The sequence below is a fragment of the Aphanomyces invadans genome, assembly GCF_000520115.1.
Source record: "Aphanomyces invadans strain NJM9701 unplaced genomic scaffold supercont1.2, whole genome shotgun sequence".
Taxonomy (NCBI): Eukaryota; Oomycota; class Saprolegniomycetes; order Saprolegniales; family Verrucalvaceae; genus Aphanomyces; species Aphanomyces invadans.
In genome coordinates this window covers 2,910,885-2,926,100 of record NW_008580147.1, presented here as the reverse complement: position 1 = coordinate 2,926,100, position 15,216 = coordinate 2,910,885, and the positions used below count along the sequence as shown (strand labels likewise).

At 57.2% G+C, this 15,216-nt stretch overlaps 10 protein-coding genes across 21 annotated transcripts; 6 read left to right on the top strand and 4 right to left on the bottom strand.

Annotated features, from left to right (window-relative positions):
- Window positions 1–191: 191 nt before the first annotated feature.
- H310_01731 lies at window positions 192–1,643 on the top strand (the record flags this gene model as incomplete). 2 transcript variants are annotated; one of them, XM_008864952.1, is made up of 6 exons in its annotated part: window positions 192–525; window positions 572–631; window positions 681–862; window positions 914–1,014; window positions 1,067–1,313; window positions 1,361–1,623. In XM_008864952.1, coding segments are annotated over 6 exons (1,135 nt in total), but the record flags the coding sequence as incomplete, so codon positions are not given. The 2 variants fall into 2 exon arrangements, with proteins under 2 accessions (XP_008863174.1, XP_008863175.1); XM_008864953.1 differs by having other exon boundaries at window positions 1,067–1,643.
- On the bottom strand, window positions 1,597–2,829 carry H310_01730 (hypothetical protein). The gene is made up of 4 exons (XM_008864951.1): window positions 2,751–2,829; window positions 2,613–2,691; window positions 2,150–2,555; window positions 1,597–2,098 (listed from the first exon to the last, which is right to left on the bottom strand). The coding sequence occupies exons 1-4, from the start codon at window positions 2,806–2,808 to the stop codon at window positions 1,646–1,648; spliced, it is 996 nt and encodes a 331-aa protein (XP_008863173.1). The 5' UTR covers window positions 2,809–2,829; the 3' UTR covers window positions 1,597–1,645.
- A 109-nt stretch (window positions 2,830–2,938) lies between these two features.
- On the top strand, window positions 2,939–4,322 carry H310_01729 (hypothetical protein; the record flags this gene model as incomplete). Its single annotated transcript, XM_008864950.1, has 5 exons — window positions 2,939–2,963; window positions 3,019–3,533; window positions 3,582–3,791; window positions 3,841–4,067; window positions 4,115–4,322. The coding sequence occupies 5 exons, from the start codon at window positions 2,939–2,941 to the stop codon at window positions 4,320–4,322; spliced, it is 1,185 nt and encodes a 394-aa protein (XP_008863172.1).
- Window positions 4,323–4,750: 428 nt separating this feature from the next.
- H310_01728 (hypothetical protein) lies at window positions 4,751–6,401 on the top strand. The gene has a single exon (XM_008864949.1). The coding sequence runs from the start codon at window positions 4,803–4,805 to the stop codon at window positions 6,150–6,152; it is 1,350 nt and encodes a 449-aa protein (XP_008863171.1). The 5' UTR covers window positions 4,751–4,802; the 3' UTR covers window positions 6,153–6,401.
- Window positions 6,402–6,859: 458 nt separating this feature from the next.
- H310_01727 (hypothetical protein) lies at window positions 6,860–8,227 on the bottom strand (the record flags this gene model as incomplete). The annotated part of the gene is made up of 1 exon (XM_008864948.1): window positions 6,860–8,227. A coding segment is annotated over one exon (1,334 nt), but the record flags the coding sequence as incomplete, so codon positions are not given.
- A 93-nt stretch (window positions 8,228–8,320) lies between these two features.
- H310_01726 (hypothetical protein) lies at window positions 8,321–9,014 on the top strand. The gene has a single exon (XM_008864947.1). The coding sequence runs from the start codon at window positions 8,399–8,401 to the stop codon at window positions 8,972–8,974; it is 576 nt and encodes a 191-aa protein (XP_008863169.1). The 5' UTR covers window positions 8,321–8,398; the 3' UTR covers window positions 8,975–9,014.
- Window positions 9,015–9,778: 764 nt separating this feature from the next.
- Window positions 9,779–11,486, top strand: H310_01724 (hypothetical protein). Of its 10 annotated transcripts, none has more exons than XM_008864943.1 (7): window positions 9,779–10,038; window positions 10,097–10,157; window positions 10,212–10,396; window positions 10,449–10,516; window positions 10,561–10,684; window positions 10,729–10,998; window positions 11,053–11,486. In XM_008864943.1, exons 1-6 carry the CDS (start codon window positions 9,799–9,801, stop codon window positions 10,882–10,884), a joined length of 834 nt encoding a protein of 277 aa, XP_008863165.1. In that variant the 5' UTR covers window positions 9,779–9,798; the 3' UTR covers window positions 10,885–10,998; window positions 11,053–11,486. The 10 variants fall into 10 exon arrangements, with proteins under 10 accessions (XP_008863165.1, XP_008863159.1, XP_008863167.1 ...); XM_008864937.1 differs by having other exon boundaries at window positions 10,104–10,157; window positions 10,572–10,684; window positions 11,053–11,439; XM_008864945.1 differs by having other exon boundaries at window positions 10,104–10,157; window positions 11,053–11,439.
- H310_01725 (hypothetical protein) lies at window positions 10,884–11,443 on the bottom strand. The gene has a single exon (XM_008864946.1). It carries the CDS (start codon window positions 11,438–11,440, stop codon window positions 10,988–10,990), a length of 453 nt encoding a protein of 150 aa, XP_008863168.1. The 5' UTR covers window positions 11,441–11,443; the 3' UTR covers window positions 10,884–10,987.
- Window positions 11,487–11,567: 81 nt separating the features above from the next.
- Window positions 11,568–14,161, top strand: H310_01723. 2 transcript variants are annotated; one of them, XM_008864934.1, is made up of 12 exons: window positions 11,568–11,675; window positions 11,734–11,913; window positions 11,957–12,426; window positions 12,477–12,543; window positions 12,592–12,819; window positions 12,869–13,069; window positions 13,118–13,211; window positions 13,263–13,497; window positions 13,552–13,663; window positions 13,715–13,753; window positions 13,808–13,902; window positions 13,958–14,161. In XM_008864934.1, the coding sequence occupies exons 1-12, from the start codon at window positions 11,598–11,600 to the stop codon at window positions 14,088–14,090; spliced, it is 1,932 nt and encodes a 643-aa protein (XP_008863156.1). In that variant the 5' UTR covers window positions 11,568–11,597; the 3' UTR covers window positions 14,091–14,161. The 2 variants fall into 2 exon arrangements, with proteins under 2 accessions (XP_008863156.1, XP_008863157.1); XM_008864935.1 differs by lacking the exons at window positions 13,715–13,753; window positions 13,808–13,902; window positions 13,958–14,161 and having other exon boundaries at window positions 13,263–13,713.
- Window positions 14,090–15,202, bottom strand: H310_01722 (hypothetical protein; the record flags this gene model as incomplete). Its single annotated transcript, XM_008864933.1, has 5 exons — window positions 14,090–14,222; window positions 14,280–14,382; window positions 14,428–14,591; window positions 14,637–14,842; window positions 14,894–15,202. 5 exons carry the CDS (start codon window positions 15,200–15,202, stop codon window positions 14,141–14,143), a joined length of 864 nt encoding a protein of 287 aa, XP_008863155.1. The 3' UTR covers window positions 14,090–14,140.
- Window positions 15,203–15,216: the final 14 nt, after the last annotated feature.

The following is a 15,216-nucleotide window of genomic DNA, read 5'->3' as shown; positions in this document are numbered from 1 at the left end:
TGCGAAATGAACGAGCGAGAACATCATGAGTATCTTAACGAACCCCAGAAGTGTCTTTAGTAGTACTATTAGCTCTTGGGTTGAACAGATAGTACAGTACTATGAACGCCAACGTACGACTTACTAAATTTAGGCTGTACTACGTACTAAGTTTATCCGTTTTCCGGATGTATGTGAAAAAGAGTGTCAATGATGAAGCGCGGTGCATTTGTCGTAGTCGCGGCGCTGTCCAGCGGACTGACCCTGTGGCTGTGCATGGTATTGTACTATCACTACAGCGTACAAGCCTGCGGTGCAGCGAGGTGGGCATCCAAGGCAGCACAGAGCAGTACGAGAGCAGTCGTTGTCAGTGATGCCCACTTGCTGGGACACCGCAAGAGGCGCGGAGTCGAGCGTTTGTGGGTTGACTGGCAAGCGTGGCTGTCGTTCTCGACGATCGTGTCGAGGAAGCAGCCAGATTTGATTGTGTACTTGGGTGACCAACTGGATGAAGGCACGGCCGCGACGTCGGATGACGTTCACGAGGTCTGAACTGCGCCAAAACCCCGTCTTTCCCACCATCCCCCACTAGACCTACACGACTCGGTTTCGGCAAGTTTTCGACCCTAACGTTGCTCAGAGCTTGTACTTGGTGAGGTTGTCGCGTTGACGACGACCATCTGATTGCGCTGTCGAGGTAGCTGGGGAACCACGACGCATCCTTTGGCAATGGCCTCACCAAACAGTTGATCGGTCGTCATGAAGAAGCGTTCGGACCTTCCAACCGCATCGTGAATGTGAACAACGTGCTATTTCTCCAACTCAACACGATGGCCATGGAATCCGATGTGATCGACCACAAAGTCTATCACGACGCCATGGCGTACAGTCAACCTTCTTGTCCGTCCACTTCTTTGAAACAACATAACCCTAGGTTCTTGGACAGCGTCGAAGCAAAGCGTCGCAGTACAGGCTACCCGCCACTGGTCCTGCTGACGCACTTGCCTCTCTATCGCCCAGATGACCTTGAATGCGGTTCGTGAGTGGCCCCCATCCGCGCTATTTCATGCGCTGTCGGCATGAGTAGGGGCTGAGCGCGCGGCCGAAGCTGGCCACATTACCTACGAAGCTCCCGATTTCAAGTACACTGAGCGCCATCATGTCCTGTCGAAAGCGCTATCGCAGCGACTCCTCGAGTCGATCCGTCCCCGCCTCGTGCTGTCTGGCCACAGCCATGCGGGATGCGCCTACCAGCATCGCGTCCAGTATCAACCCCAACTCGTGGACGAAGTCACAGTCCCGACGTTCTCATGGGGCATGCGACCAGACCCGTCGTACGTCTCGAGTCGCCTCCGATGGCTCAAGTGGATGGATGCTGTAGCTTTGCCCTTGTGACCCTGAGCGACGACATCCACTCATTATTGACCAACAAAGAACACCCGTCCAAAGGCATCCACGTGGTAATGTGCCGCCTCCCGAGAGAATCCCACGTCATCGCTATCCTCGTCTTTGCTGGCATCATGCACGCGGCGATTGCATGTTGCTTGTATCGGTATCTGTGGACATCGTCTGAGGCCCATCGGAAAGACTAGCACCACGTTCTGTTTCCAGCGTGGTGTCGAATAAATCATCCAAGTGTGGGCATTCTTTCGTGTTCACTCGGCGCCTACGACGAGTACGGAATGTTGTTTTGCTGCATGAATGCGATCAGCATCTGCCGTTCGTTCGGGGGCAGAAGCGCCAGTTTGTCCGCGGTCATGCCGCGAGCCATGTCCGCGGCCGCGCTGTCCACAGGTTCGTGCTTGAACCGCTTCGGGTCCATCGCGTTGGGACCAGGTTCGCGCTTCGCCGCCAGTCGGGGGTCTCGTCGCTGGGCTCGAGGGTCTCGTGAGACCACACGACTCATCGGCGGAGGGGCAGTCGCATTCAGGGGGGAGCTCGATGGCGCCATCATCATGTTATTGTGACCGGAGATCGGTGGTGGCATGTGTTGCTGCATCGGAGGAGGGGCATAGCCAAGGATTCCACCGGAAGGTGGCGGAGGTAATACGCCTCCTTGGCGCGAAGGCCCCCCTCGCTGGAGGCTATTGCTGCTCGAGTATTGTTGAGGTGCTGGCGTCTACGAACGTGCTGGGTTTGAGACAGAACAGTCGGGGATATGCACGAGCACCTTTAGCATGGGAGGCAGCGCCGTCATCGAAATGTTGAGCTTCTTGAAACATTCAATCAGACCATGCACGAGTACAGGATTGGCCCCAAGGAGGTTCTTGGTCGCATCGGGGGAGGATCGCGCAAACGCTTGGAATGCTGTGAGCATGTCGTACAGCGCAATGCGACTCTGGGACGCGACAGCGCTCTCAATGCTCTTGATGAGAGCTTCTCCACTGACTCCTGCCGTTCTATCTCCTCTGTCGGATTTTTGGGTTTCGCCACCATCGGCAAAGTCCACGCGCAGGTTCCGGCCGTTCACTTCGGTGCCATTGAGATTGCGCATGGCGCTCAACGCGGTGGCACCATCCCCATATTCGCAGAAACCATACCCCTTGGGTTTGCCAGTATCTCTGTCCGTCACCAACCTATTCCACGACGGACACGACACGTCAGACGAACGTCCAGCAATCCATGGATCGAACCGGAAGTTCACGACGGGGCCGACGGCAGAAAAGATATTCTTCAGTGTTTCTTCTGTGACATCGTACGGAATGTTGCCAACTACCGGAGCGCGGATCAAAGTCCTCCTTCCATGCTCACTCACTGGTCTACCGACGTACCAAAGACACTTCGCTCCTTCGCCGTGCCCGTGCGCCCCTTTCCTGCTGCGCCGTTCATCGATGTTGGGTTTCTGTGAAATTTCAACTTTCATTCATTGGCTAGAAATACGAAGCTATTGGTAAATTGGTTGGATAAAATACAGATACTAGTCATTATTTCCACCAATCCTTTTACGTGTTGACGCTAGATGTTCTACGAAATTGGCGAGGAGGGTGCGCCGAGGTAAGAATGCGCCGTGCCCGCGGCATAATCCACGTCTTACGTTAGGAATGTCCAAAAACGGCACCACAGTGCCTACAAGAGAAGGCGCTCACGGACCTCCGGCGACAGAGGTCGAGGGCTCCTCTGTCTGGTCTAGCGACGTCGAGAACGATGACGACGATAGCCTCAGATCTGCCTTAGCAGCAGAGGACAAGAAGGCTCGACGACGTGCTCAGATTGCCAAGTCTGCAAGAAAGCACCGCATTCGGCAGAAGGCGGAACTCCTCGAGCTGCGGTCGCAAGTCCAGGAACTCACCGCGTCGTTGGCGTCGTGTTGTCGAAACTGCAGGCGACCGCCTCATGACAGCATTCCACCGCTGGACATGTCGGACGACCATGAGGACTTTGGTGTGCAAGCATCGCTACGAGGATTGTGGCTAAACGCTCCGCTGCAAACTGCCGACACCGGCCCAGGTCCGAACGTCTACCACCCTTTCCACCATCTCACGGCAGACCCTGCTCACCGGCATGCGACGCTTCTGGCCATCGCCAAGCCCGCACCTTTGCGCATGTACAACCAAGTACGACTCGCCACACACTCCTCCACGCATGATCATCACGGTGCTTAGATCCTTGAAGACACGCACTCAATCCCGTCGTTTCCGCCGTACGTGGATGTTCGCATGACCGGCATGGGCGAAAACGTCAGCATTAAGTTTTGCCGCGTGTGCGAAATCACAAACTTCGACCACAAGACCGTGTCGGACGTATTCTGGGCGATCTTCTGGGGCTTTGGCGACGACAACGTCGTGATGAACGCTGGTCTGTGCCGCCGAAAGGTACGCCGCGTCGACGATGAGTCCCAAGGCCTTGACGCGATGGATGCAGCGCATCCTCCAAATGGACTCGATGTCCCATTACGAGCACGTAACGTACTCGGTCCCCAACATGCCCGACGTCCGACTCGAGTCGCTTGACGTGGTCACGCGCTCCAGCGATCCCAATTACACGATCTTCACGTGGGAGTCGATCGACCAAGACGACTTGTTTCCAGCCGCCCCGCCAGACTACCACCCGACCACGACCACCGTGATTCGCCGCGAGGAAATCGGAAGGTGGGTTCGTTCGTGGAGCGATGGATCGCTCATGCGTGGCGTCGTAGCGTGATGTTTCGCACCGAGAGCGACGCCGATGGCAATATCCGCACCGTCCTTCGCACTGTCATCTACTCGCGGCCGTTCGTGCAAACCCTGCCCAAGAAGACGACGAGGGACATGAACGAGCCGTTTGCGCATCTCTATTGCCGCCTCAACGTCGTTGCCGAAGAGCACGTGTCCCGCTATTTGTTGCAAAAGTTCATGTCCAACTAACTAGCTGTCTTCCGCTACATGTTCGATGCTTGACTGCGCCGTTCCCTCACGCGAGCACGATCCGTCACCGACAAGTGCGCATACACGCATTCCGACGAGCATACTCTCCAAGGACAACGCACATCAGGACGCTCGCCGGCCACATCGCAGCAAGTCTACCCACTGTTGGAGTATGTAGCAATGGACTGCTCGGAGCCCTGCGCAGCGTGTACGGCGCCGGCGACGCATTTTCCATCTCCAGTGCACGTCGTCGACAAGGCCGAACGGATGGAGCTCAGTGCGGCATCCACTTCAACCAGTGCGGGCATTAGGTTTAAACAATTGCGTTTTTTGGCAGGAGCACAGCGTCACCACACTAAAGTCAAGCTCCGTTGTTTAACCCTGTGTTTAACGTCAAGGAGGTGGAATCGACCAAAAAGATGATATGCCGGCGAGCTACTGCCGCTTGTGGTCTCATCAAGGGCTTGGAGCAGGGCAGCCATGGCGTCGAGCAAGCCGACGTCGCTGAAGTACGAGGCGATACAAGGAGAAGATGAAGTCGTCGAAGTCGTCGGCCTAAATGGAATCCCGCTGTCTGTGCTGAACGAGATCAAACACCACAAGGTGTTCATCACGGGGTCGCTCGTCGTGCTGGAAGCGTCCGTGATGTGGGCGTACTTTTCGTGCTTGTCCGCGCAGGACTACTACAAGAAGGCGTTTCCGTCGGTGAACTTTGACTTTCTGACGACGCCGTTGCTGACGTGGCCGCTCGTGATCGGACACGTCTTGCAAGCGGGGTTCCATCTCCGAATTAGCTACAAGAACCGCGTCGCGATCGGGTACTTTCTCTTTGCATGGGCCGCGATCGTGATCATCGCCCAGGACTTTCTTACGTTGGACAGCACGGTCGCGGCGTATGCGGTGCTGGCCAGCTTTGCCTGTGTGGGTATCGCGCACTCTGTCGTCGAACCAGCCTTCTACCTCCTCGCGGCGCTCTTCCCTGACGAAGACTCGACGCACGCCGTCCAAGTTGGAAACGTGTCGGCCGGTGTCATGAACATCGCATTGAGCACGGTCATTCGGGTGTTTGTCGGTGGCTTCGACTTGAACGAGAGCCAAACGAGCGTGAAGTTGTCGTTTTACATCTTCATGGGGGTCCTCCTCGTCGTGTGTGTCATTGCTCTCGTCGTATTCCATTACTTGGAGGCGCTGCCGTGCGTCAAGTACCTTCTGGACCGCGCAGACGACGATCACGCAAAGTACGGCGACCCATCGCCCGCCGAGGTCTGGTCCAAGTACTGGCGCGTCGCCAAGGTGATCATGCTTCCTATGGTGGCACAGTTCATGCTATTCTTCTGCTCCCTCGCGCTCTTTCCCGGCGTCGGGTGTGCCTCGAGCGTGCATGTCCTCGACCCGTCCTCGATCCCTGCGTCCTGGTTTTGTTCTCCCGGCATCATTGCGTCGTTCAACATCGGCGACTTCTTGGGGCGCATCGTGTGCACGAAAGCCGTGTACAGCGCGTTTTCACTCCACGCATGCTTTTACATTTCGCTTCTACGATGGCTGTGGCTGCCGCTGCTACTCCTCGGTACGCACTCGAGCTCGTTGTACGCGTTCGATGGCATTGCCGTGGTCGGTCTCTACTGGGAGCTCATTTTAAACGTGCTGCTGGGGTTCACGGGCGGCATGTTCAGCACGATCACGATGGGCCTTGCGCCGCGCATTGTTGCACAGGAAGACCGCGAGGCGGCAGGCTCCCTCATGGTGTTCAGCCTCTTCCTTGGTCTCGCGGTCGGGTCGACCTTTGGCTACGTCATCGGCACGTACCATTTCGCCTCGATTGGTTTGTAGATGCGTTCGAGTGCCGCGTGATAGAGCTCCACCATGTAATACACCGACTTGAATCGTCCATCGCGTCCTCTGCATCAAGTGTCAAGTTCCCAACCACCGCCGATCCATGATCTTGCCGTGCATCGTGACGACCAATTGCGACTGCTTCCTTTTCTAAACACACTATCGGGTCCAAATCGCTTTGTGTCAGTGGGTACCTTTGTCGCGATGCAAAGCAGTCGTGAGCGCGTCCAGAGCGGCTTTTTGTCGTCGCATCGCTCGTCTGCTTGGCCGCGTCGGGTGTTCCGTTTGCCCATGTTTCGTTGGATACGCCGACACGCGCGGATCCCACCGCTCCGACGCCGCAAACGTCCAACTGGACACGACCGAGCACTCGAGCAAAGCCTTTACGTGGGCCACACTGGCCCGAGTCCCGCCTGCTCGCAGCTGCAACCTCTTGACACCCGCCACCAGGTCATTTCGAATGCGCTGACTTCGAGCAGCCATGCGATGGTGTTGCGTCGAGTGCGGGAAATTCGCACGTGTTGCCAGTTGCGTGAGTCGTCGATTGCAAAGGTCGATCAAGGCACCAAGGGTTGTGATGGCGTCGTCAACAAGGCCACCGCGAGTAATTCCTTCCTCGGTCCCAGCTCTGTCTTGGAGACCTGCCTCGATGCGCCGCACCAAAGTCTCTAAACGCCGTGCACGGCGCTCAAGCCAGGGATGGGTTGTGGCGGGCCGTGGGGTGTCCAGCGCTGCAAATCACCTGGCAGGTGGACGCGAGAGCACAATGCAGGCCGCGTCGACGTGTGCTCGTTGCGATGGGCAAGTCGCCGTGGAGTGGCGACACACCACACACGCTGTGTCGAGCATGTTGTGAATCGCCCCAAGACTGAGTTGAAGGAGGGCCAGCGGCGACGCCAGCGTGAGAGACGCTGCAGGCACAAGCGCTCGAAAGGCTTGGTGTTTTTTCGTTCCAGCGTCGACTGCATGAATGACAAGATGCTGCAACGCGACATTGGCTGCCACTTGGACATGAAATTCCGCAGTGCTGTTGTGTGGCATCGCCGCGACTGGATCGTTCGACGACACAGCCTCTGTCGGGCTGCAGCACCGTATCCTCCGTGCGGCATCCAGCAAAACAACATCCAACGACAGGTCGTCTTCGCCGCAGACTTGATTCACCGAGTTTGGGGCATTGATTCCCGTGGGTGCGCCGGGTGCCTCGAGGGCATCTGCCCCTTCCCCGCTCGGAATGTCTCGGAATACTTGGATAGCAATCACGTCGCGTAAGGGATCGATGGTGGGGCATGGCACGTCGGTGCTTTGATCCGTGATCGAGTACACGTGGCAGGCGCCGCCGTCATCACGCACATCCGACGACTCGATCATGTCCACGATGCACGCCACGCGATGGCGTTGCACTGGTCCATGTGCCAGAAGCGCCATTTGAACGTACGTTTCCAGCGACGTGGTAGGAGGCAGTGACCCGGAGCTTTTGGCAGACGAAGCGGCGACGTCGTCTGCTTTCCATCGGTCGAATGCGTTGAAATGCCGAAGCCACGTCGAGTACAGCTGCATGGTCCCCAAACACGTATTGCAGTAACAAGGGGCGGGAGTTCCCAGCTCTGCGGCTGGTGGTGTGCCATGAGGTATGCGATGACCTCGGAGATTGCGTTGACGCCGTCTCCATTGCCGCCATTGCAGACGCACGCGTTCGGGTATACAGATGACGTACAACGATGTGACGTGTTCAGATGCCGTCGGCGCCGCTGGGATGGACCACCCAGGTACGCGTCGAACGAGTCGTCGTTGGTTCAGTCGGTGATTGTGTGTGCATGCGGCAAGGCACGCCGCACACGAGACACATAGCACGGGATTGTACAAGCTTGGCACGAACGTTGCCATGTGCGGGGCGAGGGCATCACCTACTGCCGTTTGCAAACTGGAGTTTGTCAAGCATAGCCGCGTCAGCGCATCGACCAACACGACTGCATCTACGCATGATCCTTGCTTCAAGTGCTCCATGAAGTCTTCCACGATGTTTTTCACTGTCGCATGAAGCTCCGTCGACTTGAGACGCGCGCGTTCCATCATCACACTGCGTGTATTTTGGGAACGAATTGTTCCATGTTGTATTACTCTGAATGGACAATATTTCTTATAAGTAGTATACTCAACTGCAAACCGTCGACAACAACTTGGATCACGTTCGAGTCCCCACGGACGACAGCGTCGTCCATCTCGAACCGAGCGCGGCCGACGCGATGAATTGGCTTTGGGGAAGCACCGAAAGCGATGGCAGCGAGAAGTTACCAGTGAGCCTTTCCAAGCTGAACCGATCGGGACGGAACGTTCCCACAGACGAGGATGCTTCGGTGCACAAGGACGAAGGCAACGCGTGCTTCAATCGCAAGGACTACGACGGTGCCGTCTTTCACTACACGAAAGGTCTGGCCGAGAAGCCAACTGCCACCCTCTTTAGCAACCGGTCAGCAGCTTATTGTGAGCTCGGCCAGTTCCACAAAGCATTGGCCGATGCCGAGCAAGCAGAGAAACTCGATCCGTTGTGGGCAAAAGTGTACTCTCGGAAAGGCAAGGCCGACTACGGTCTGAAGCAGTACAAGCGTGCGGCGGACGACTTTGCCAAGGGACTGTCACTGAGCATGCAATTCGCGGCAGACGAAAGTGTGAAGCGAGACAAAGAGATCGAGGCGTTAACGCGACAGGCCGCGAACCACACAGAAGCATACATGAAGCTCTTGGACGAGAACGCCCAACTCCAGCGCCAGGTAGACGACTACAAAGTCATGTTCGACGACTGGGCGAAAAAGCAAATGTAATCGAATCGCACGTAATGTCGATCGAAACAGCATTGCCGTCCATCGCTGCGTTGGCATGGACAGCGATATCCACTGCTTCGTGGAGGACCCAAATGGCCAAAGTGTCGCGTTCGAAGAAACATGGACGCGCACAGACGTTCGTCTGGGTGCGTTTTCAATGGGATGGAACGACGCTGGTTGCCCATGCGTGCGTGGCTCACCAGTGCGCGGACGTCGCACGTGGATGGCGCCGCAGCCAGTAGCCCAGGCACTTGCGTCGCACTCGTCGACGACGTGGTCGCGAAAGATTGCCGACACACACACGTCGCGTCCACTGTGGCGTTCCTTATGTCCAGGGACTACGCAATGATGCAGTCGCCGCCATACCAGTCCGTGAGCACCCTCCACAGGAGGATGTATCGATGGCATCCCCGCGCAGTCAGAATGCCGACGAAATAACAACGGCGCATGACGCTTTGCGGTCATGCAACGCCATCAACACAACACCGTCGATCGACACACGAGTTGCGACGGTGGTGTCCGTGGTGCTAGCAGTGGACGATGGCACGGTGACGATGCATGAGACGTGATGCCAACGCAGACGGGTGTCGTCGGTTTGGTGCCTGAACGAACGAATGCAATCCCAGGGTCGTCCCCAGCTCAAGACAAGCCGCTGCGCCATGATCGCTCAAGTTCTCAAGTAGTTCACGTGGATGCCAGCTCGTTCGCACGACGCATCGCTGCACATCGACGTGGCCGGCGCCATATTTGCCTCTTGCAACGTTTTCGGTGGTCAACACGCTCATTGGTTCAAAATGAACGTTACTCAGGATCTTTTTGAACAGATGCGCCGCCCACGACAGCGGCGGCACGTCGGCGACTTGGGTGAACGAATTTCTCGCCGCGCAGCAGACAGCTCCATCGACGACCTCAACGACCGATGGACAGTGAACACTTTGCGCTTCTGGATCGTCATGGCCGTCACATCCCTCGGTTGCTTCGCCCTCGGCCTCGTTGGTTTTCTCCGAAGCATCGAACCGAGTCCCAGCGCGGCATCTTCGACGCAAACCAAACCCACCACTCGAGTACGATGTCCCGCATCTGAACGAACCATCGCAACTCGTCAGCTTGACCCGCTTCAAGCTCTTAGCGAACCTGGATGCTTTTCCCACGGCCGCGTTCCGGACCGACGTGCTGGCGACTGGTACCATGTAAGCCATCTCGAACCCCGATCTAACATGCGCGTTGCCACTCTTAGTGACTTCGTTTGAGGTCCCGTCGTCCCAGCATGTCGTTCGCATTGCCATGCATGACCTAGACGGAGCCATGCTTCCGCCGTCGGTGCCACGACGTCCCGTTCCACCCGCCATCTTCGACGCGAACGTCATCTACGGCATGTTTTCTGCTTCTCCATACGACATCCTTCGTCGCCATTCTCGTTTGGTACGTCGGCGTGGTCGACCTGCCATCGTTCGCATGTCGCGGTGTACCCCAGGACGAAGATCGCCTCAACCGCATGTACTCTGCATTGCGACTTCTGGGCAGTCCGCTCCTCTTGAACAGGTACACCCGTCCGTCTACCTGGCGTGGCTCTTCCACCGTCGCAGCTCATTTGAAGCGATGGACCAAACGTGGACGGCACGTGGCTTTCTCGTGGCGTTTCCGTCGGACGCGCCGGACCTCGCCATGGTGGAGCACCGAGTGGTTGTACTAGCAAGGACCATGGAGCAGGTCGAGAATGCCACCGACGACCGATTTCAGCAACGCTTGTATAGGCCCATGTGTGGAAATGGACGTCGCACGTGTGGGGCACGTCGGCGACCCGTCATCGCAACGCGATCCAAGAAGTCGTGCCCACGTTTGCGCAGCTCGAGTCCCTCCACGCGAAGCGTCCGTGCTATGATATCTCGTGGCGAGATGAAGCGGCGTAGCAAGCACGACATGGATTCGAACGAGCATACCTTGACGAGGCCATCGCCGTGCAATAAATAACAAGTAGACACATCCATCGACGGGGAAAGGGCGCGCGGGGTTTTACGTCGTTGGTACGCGATGCGACGACGGGAAGGCTGCTTGATCCCTGTCTTCGTCGTCATCAGGTGCATGAATCACGGCCAACATGGACGACGGACTCCGTCGCTTGGTGGAGTCTGCGCTGGACGAGGCCGACGAGATGCTGGAATCGGACGATTTGCTTCGTGGACTCATCGTGCCGTCGTCTTCATACGCGAGATATAGTTTTGTCGCAGCATCTGGCACCAACGACAGCTTGTCCAGGCTGTCGTGGAGCGAGTGTTGGGGTGACGACATGTTGGAATGGATGGGACGCCACGAGCTTCGCGATTCCAAGGCGCGCTCAATAGCGACTGCCGGATCGATGGTCTTAACAACCCGTACGACCCCCGAGCAGATTCGTTTAGGCTGCGGAACTGCGAACTCAGCACGCGGGTCTGGATCGCGGCGACTTCGGCCACGCGGTGTTGCCATGGCAAGTTGAGAAATTCCTGTACAAAATGTCAGGGGGTTCAACCTGTGCTTTTTTTCGTCGATTGACGAAGACCATACAAAGATCAAGTGGAATTAAGAAAGTGTTTTTAAATTTCATGCAGATCTTGCGAGAGTGCGTATCTTGAATAGTAGTAGGATGGTCGAAGGCGGCGCTCCAACGGCCGTGGAGAGCGACCCCATCGCGCGGATCCGCCTCGCGCTGATGGATAGTAAGGTGAGAGGGCGAGTGAACTGCGGCTTAACAACGGACGGATGTCGTGATCGATATGCAGGCACAACTGTCGAACGTCAACACCGTCCTGGCACGATTCAAGACGGGACTCGATCGCCTTGAAGGGCAAATGATGCCGATTTACAACCTCACCGAGAAGCTACGAGAGACACAGAAGAATATCGACTTGAGCGTCCACGAGTTGCGGGTCGTGCATGAGATGTTTGCGACGGCGACGGAGGTCACCCCCATCCATGTGGTTGCACAGCTTGACCTTCGTGCAGGTAGCCCCCACGCTGCACCAAGGAGCCAAGTACGACCAAGACGAGTACGTCAAGGCGATGCAACGTCTACTTCAGTCGATTTCATTCATGGAGTCGCATCGGGGATACGAAGGATGCGGAAAGGCGCTGGAGCATGCTCGACAGGTTCTCAGTCACGCTCAAGTCAAGTGCAAGGCGGATATCGTGAACGACATTGGGCTTTTTGGTCGATACTCCACGGTGGCATTGACGAAAGTGTCGGATCCAGCCGAGCCCGACGAGAGCGGTGCAGCGGGCGAACGCCAGCAGTACACCGTGACAGCGTCCCACCCAAGCGACGCCGACGTGACCAAAGTAAACTCGCTCATCCAGTGTTTGCTTGGCACGGGGTACGCTCCGCGGCAATTGCTGCTGGAATATGGCGAGAAGCGGCTCAAGCACATCAAGGACTTCTTCAAGGATAAGGCAAAAGTCACGGCCGAAGGCGACATGTACAGTGGTGCTTCCCACTCGACTAGATCGACATGGTTCGACTGTCTAGGTCGACCGCGCAGGACTCGAAGGAAAGCATTGGCCGGTACTTGGATTCGCTTGTGTTTGTTATCAAGGTACACACTGCCGCGCTGCATTCGTGCCGGGATCACGGCGGGGCGTAGACGGAGAAGGCGCTGTCGAGCAAACTCTTTCCCAACGAAGACTTGAGCCATGCCGCCTTGAGCTGCACGATTGCTCCACTCTTGGAGACCTTGACCAACGACGTGAACGGCCGACGCTCGCCACCGTCGTGGCCGCCTCAACACCCGCACAAGGACGAGGTGTTCCGCCCGCTGGATTTGCATTATTTGTTCAAGGACAAAAGCGCCGCGTTCAAAGAAGCATTGCAAGTACGTGCGGCGGCACGCCGCGTTCATGCAAAGCTGACGATGCGGACAGCCGCCCTTGCGTCTGCGCGAACACCCTGGCGTGGAAACGGCCGACCCATGGAAGCTCGTCGGATTAATCGGCAAGATGGAGGAAGGGCTCGCCGTCACATCCAAGCAGACGCTAGCGCAGTTTAAACACGACATTGGCGAGTCCCTTGCGCAGGACAAAGTGGGGCTGCGCGATGGCAATGTGCACCCAGTCTCGAGCAACGTAATAACGTCGACGGCGGCGGCATGTTCATGTTGACGTTGTGACCAGGTGATGCAATTTCTCCGCCACCTGTGCGACCACGTTGTCGAGCTCGAGTGCCTGCTCAAGTTGGACCAGACAACAAACGTCGCCTACTTCATCGGTGCCGTCGCTGGTGTCGATGTCGTCTTGCATGATCGTCCCGTTTCGGTAGATTCGATCGTGATGAAGCTCCTGGATTCCATCCAAGCCAAGGCGCATGCAACGAAAGGCGGGCGAGACGACCTGCGCGCGCTCTTTACGCTCAACAACGTGGTGTACGTGTCGCAGTCCCTCAAGCAGCTTGGCGGCGACGTCCAGACGGTTGTCACCGCCGCTCTCCAGCAGACGATCCAGCCCAAAGTCGCAGCACTCGGAGACAAGGCGCTGCACGAGTTTTTGCAATTGAGGTGGCGGCGTTGCCTTGTCGAGTGAATTTCTATGCTACACTGTCCCGAATCTAGCTACGACGACTTTGACGCGACGCTGGCCGATCCCAAGGGCAAGCTGCAGTACAACCGCAACAGCGACGTGCTCACGTTGGAGAGCGGCCGACTGCTCAAAGAAAAGTTCACGGTGAGTCGTCATTCCCCTGTCGCACACGAATTGCTTTGGACATGGCCACAGAAATTCAATGCGTTGCTGGACGAGTTGGTCGCGCATCAGGTTGGTCGTGCCGCGTCGGGACTGTCACGTCATGCAAGGAATCTGGCGGTGTAGCAAGCTTTCACGGTGCCCGATGGTGACCTGCGCCAAACGCTCGCGGCGGCGGCCCTGCACCGCATCGTCCCAACCTACACGGCGTTTTACGACAAGTACGGCATGCGTCCCTGTCGTCGTGTGATGTCCGCCATGGAAATGCTCGAGTAGGTACTCGATTGTGCACTTTTCGAAAAAGCACATGGACAAGTACGTCAAGTACACCCCCGCCAAGGTCGACGGGATGCTGCGCCAACTCTTTCAGGGCAGCCACGCCCTCCCATCGACGTCCTTCTCGACGTAGTGGAAGCATGCTTGCAATTACATGATTCACTTGGACCATAACGTGTCGCTCTATTTGAAAATCGCGTCCAGCGCAATGCAGTGCAGCGCATTCCCGGATGCCTCGGTCACAAACAGCGCGCGCGTCGATGGCCTACGCAAACATGTCGATGACGAGCGTGTGGAGAGGGGGCCGAGAGGTGGATTGTACTCGATGCAGAGCCCCGTGATTTCTTGTCCTGGCACTTGCAGCACATGCTCGATCGTGCCAGCGTGTGACAAGATGTATATCTTGCCGTGTTCATCCGCTCCACCTGGATCGTGCCGTGAGACAAACCACGTCGTCCGCGACCCATTACCTGCCACGTCGAACATGCCAACGTAAATGCGACCGTCTGCGTCGCAAGCGACGCAGGAAGGCCCCATGCCCCCGGCAAATTGGTGAAACACGGTGCAGTGGTAGATTCCCGTCGGCCGCTGCACAAAGCGCAGCAGACGATTGTGCATCATTTCCGCCACGTAGCTACAGGCACCACCACGTCAACGTGTCGACGATACGGCGGATTACATGAGTTTAGAGTTGGGGGACACCGCCAACCCACACGGATGCGCGAGACAGTCGAGCGCCAGCGGCTTGAGCACCTGGCCGCCACTCGGTCCATGCGCAATGCAGAATACGCTGCCCCTCGGCTCAGCGAGCGTGGTTTCGCCGAGCGGACCGCTGTCCGTAAAGTAGACGACTCCCGTCGGCGCGATCTGAATGCTGCTCGGCCCCTGCACACTCACTTGTCACGAATGCAAGCGACATGCAAGCCATTTACGTACTCGAAATGGCTTTTCCTCGTACACTTTGACAACCAAACCAGGCTGGTGGGTGTGCGCCGACACGTCGGCCTTGAGAATTGCGGCGTGAGCGCAGTCGGCGATGTGGAGCTTGCCGTGGCTGTCAAATGCTGCACCTCGTGGGTCGCCGCCAGTGTGCGTCCACACAACATGCTTTCCTTCCGTGATCGCGTACACGTCGCCCGTGCCACTCGAGACATACCCAACGACGGACGTGCCGCGGACGTCGCGCACGAACGGGCTGCAGATCTGCGCCCCTTTGCATCGAATGCTTTCTTGCAAGTACGACATCGTCGTCGCGGTTG

Bases quoted from the DNA above. Each gene is read 5' to 3' on its own strand.
- H310_01730 (XM_008864951.1), bottom strand. From the start codon at position 2,808: ATGAACGGCGCAGCAGGAAAGGGGCGCACGGGCACGGCGAAGGAGCGA. The intron at 2,692-2,750 runs GTACGTCGGTAG...GCGCTCCGGTAG, and splicing joins GAAGGAGCGAAGTGTCTTTG to TTGGCAACATTCCGTACGAT. The intron at 2,099-2,149 runs GTGCTCGTGCAT...GCACGTTCGTAG, and splicing joins CGCTGCCTCCCATGCTAAAG to ACGCCAGCACCTCAACAATA.
- H310_01728 (XM_008864949.1), top strand. From the start codon at position 4,803: ATGGCGTCGAGCAAGCCGACGTCGCTGAAGTACGAGGCGATACAAGGA.
- H310_01726 (XM_008864947.1), top strand. From the start codon at position 8,399: ATGAATTGGCTTTGGGGAAGCACCGAAAGCGATGGCAGCGAGAAGTTA.
- H310_01724 (XM_008864943.1), top strand. From the start codon at position 9,799: ATGCGCCGCCCACGACAGCGGCGGCACGTCGGCGACTTGGGTGAACGA. The intron at 10,039-10,096 runs GTACGATGTCCC...ACCCGCTTCAAG, and splicing joins AAACCAAACCCACCACTCGA to CTCTTAGCGAACCTGGATGC. The intron at 10,517-10,560 runs GTACACCCGTCC...CCACCGTCGCAG, and splicing joins AGTCCGCTCCTCTTGAACAG to CTCATTTGAAGCGATGGACC.
- H310_01725 (XM_008864946.1), bottom strand. From the start codon at position 11,440: ATGGCAACACCGCGTGGCCGAAGTCGCCGCGATCCAGACCCGCGTGCT.
- H310_01723 (XM_008864934.1), top strand. From the start codon at position 11,598: ATGGTCGAAGGCGGCGCTCCAACGGCCGTGGAGAGCGACCCCATCGCG. The intron at 11,676-11,733 runs GTGAGAGGGCGA...ATCGATATGCAG, and splicing joins TCGCGCTGATGGATAGTAAG to GCACAACTGTCGAACGTCAA. The intron at 13,903-13,957 runs GTACGGCATGCG...ATGCTCGAGTAG, and splicing joins TACACGGCGTTTTACGACAA to GTACTCGATTGTGCACTTTT.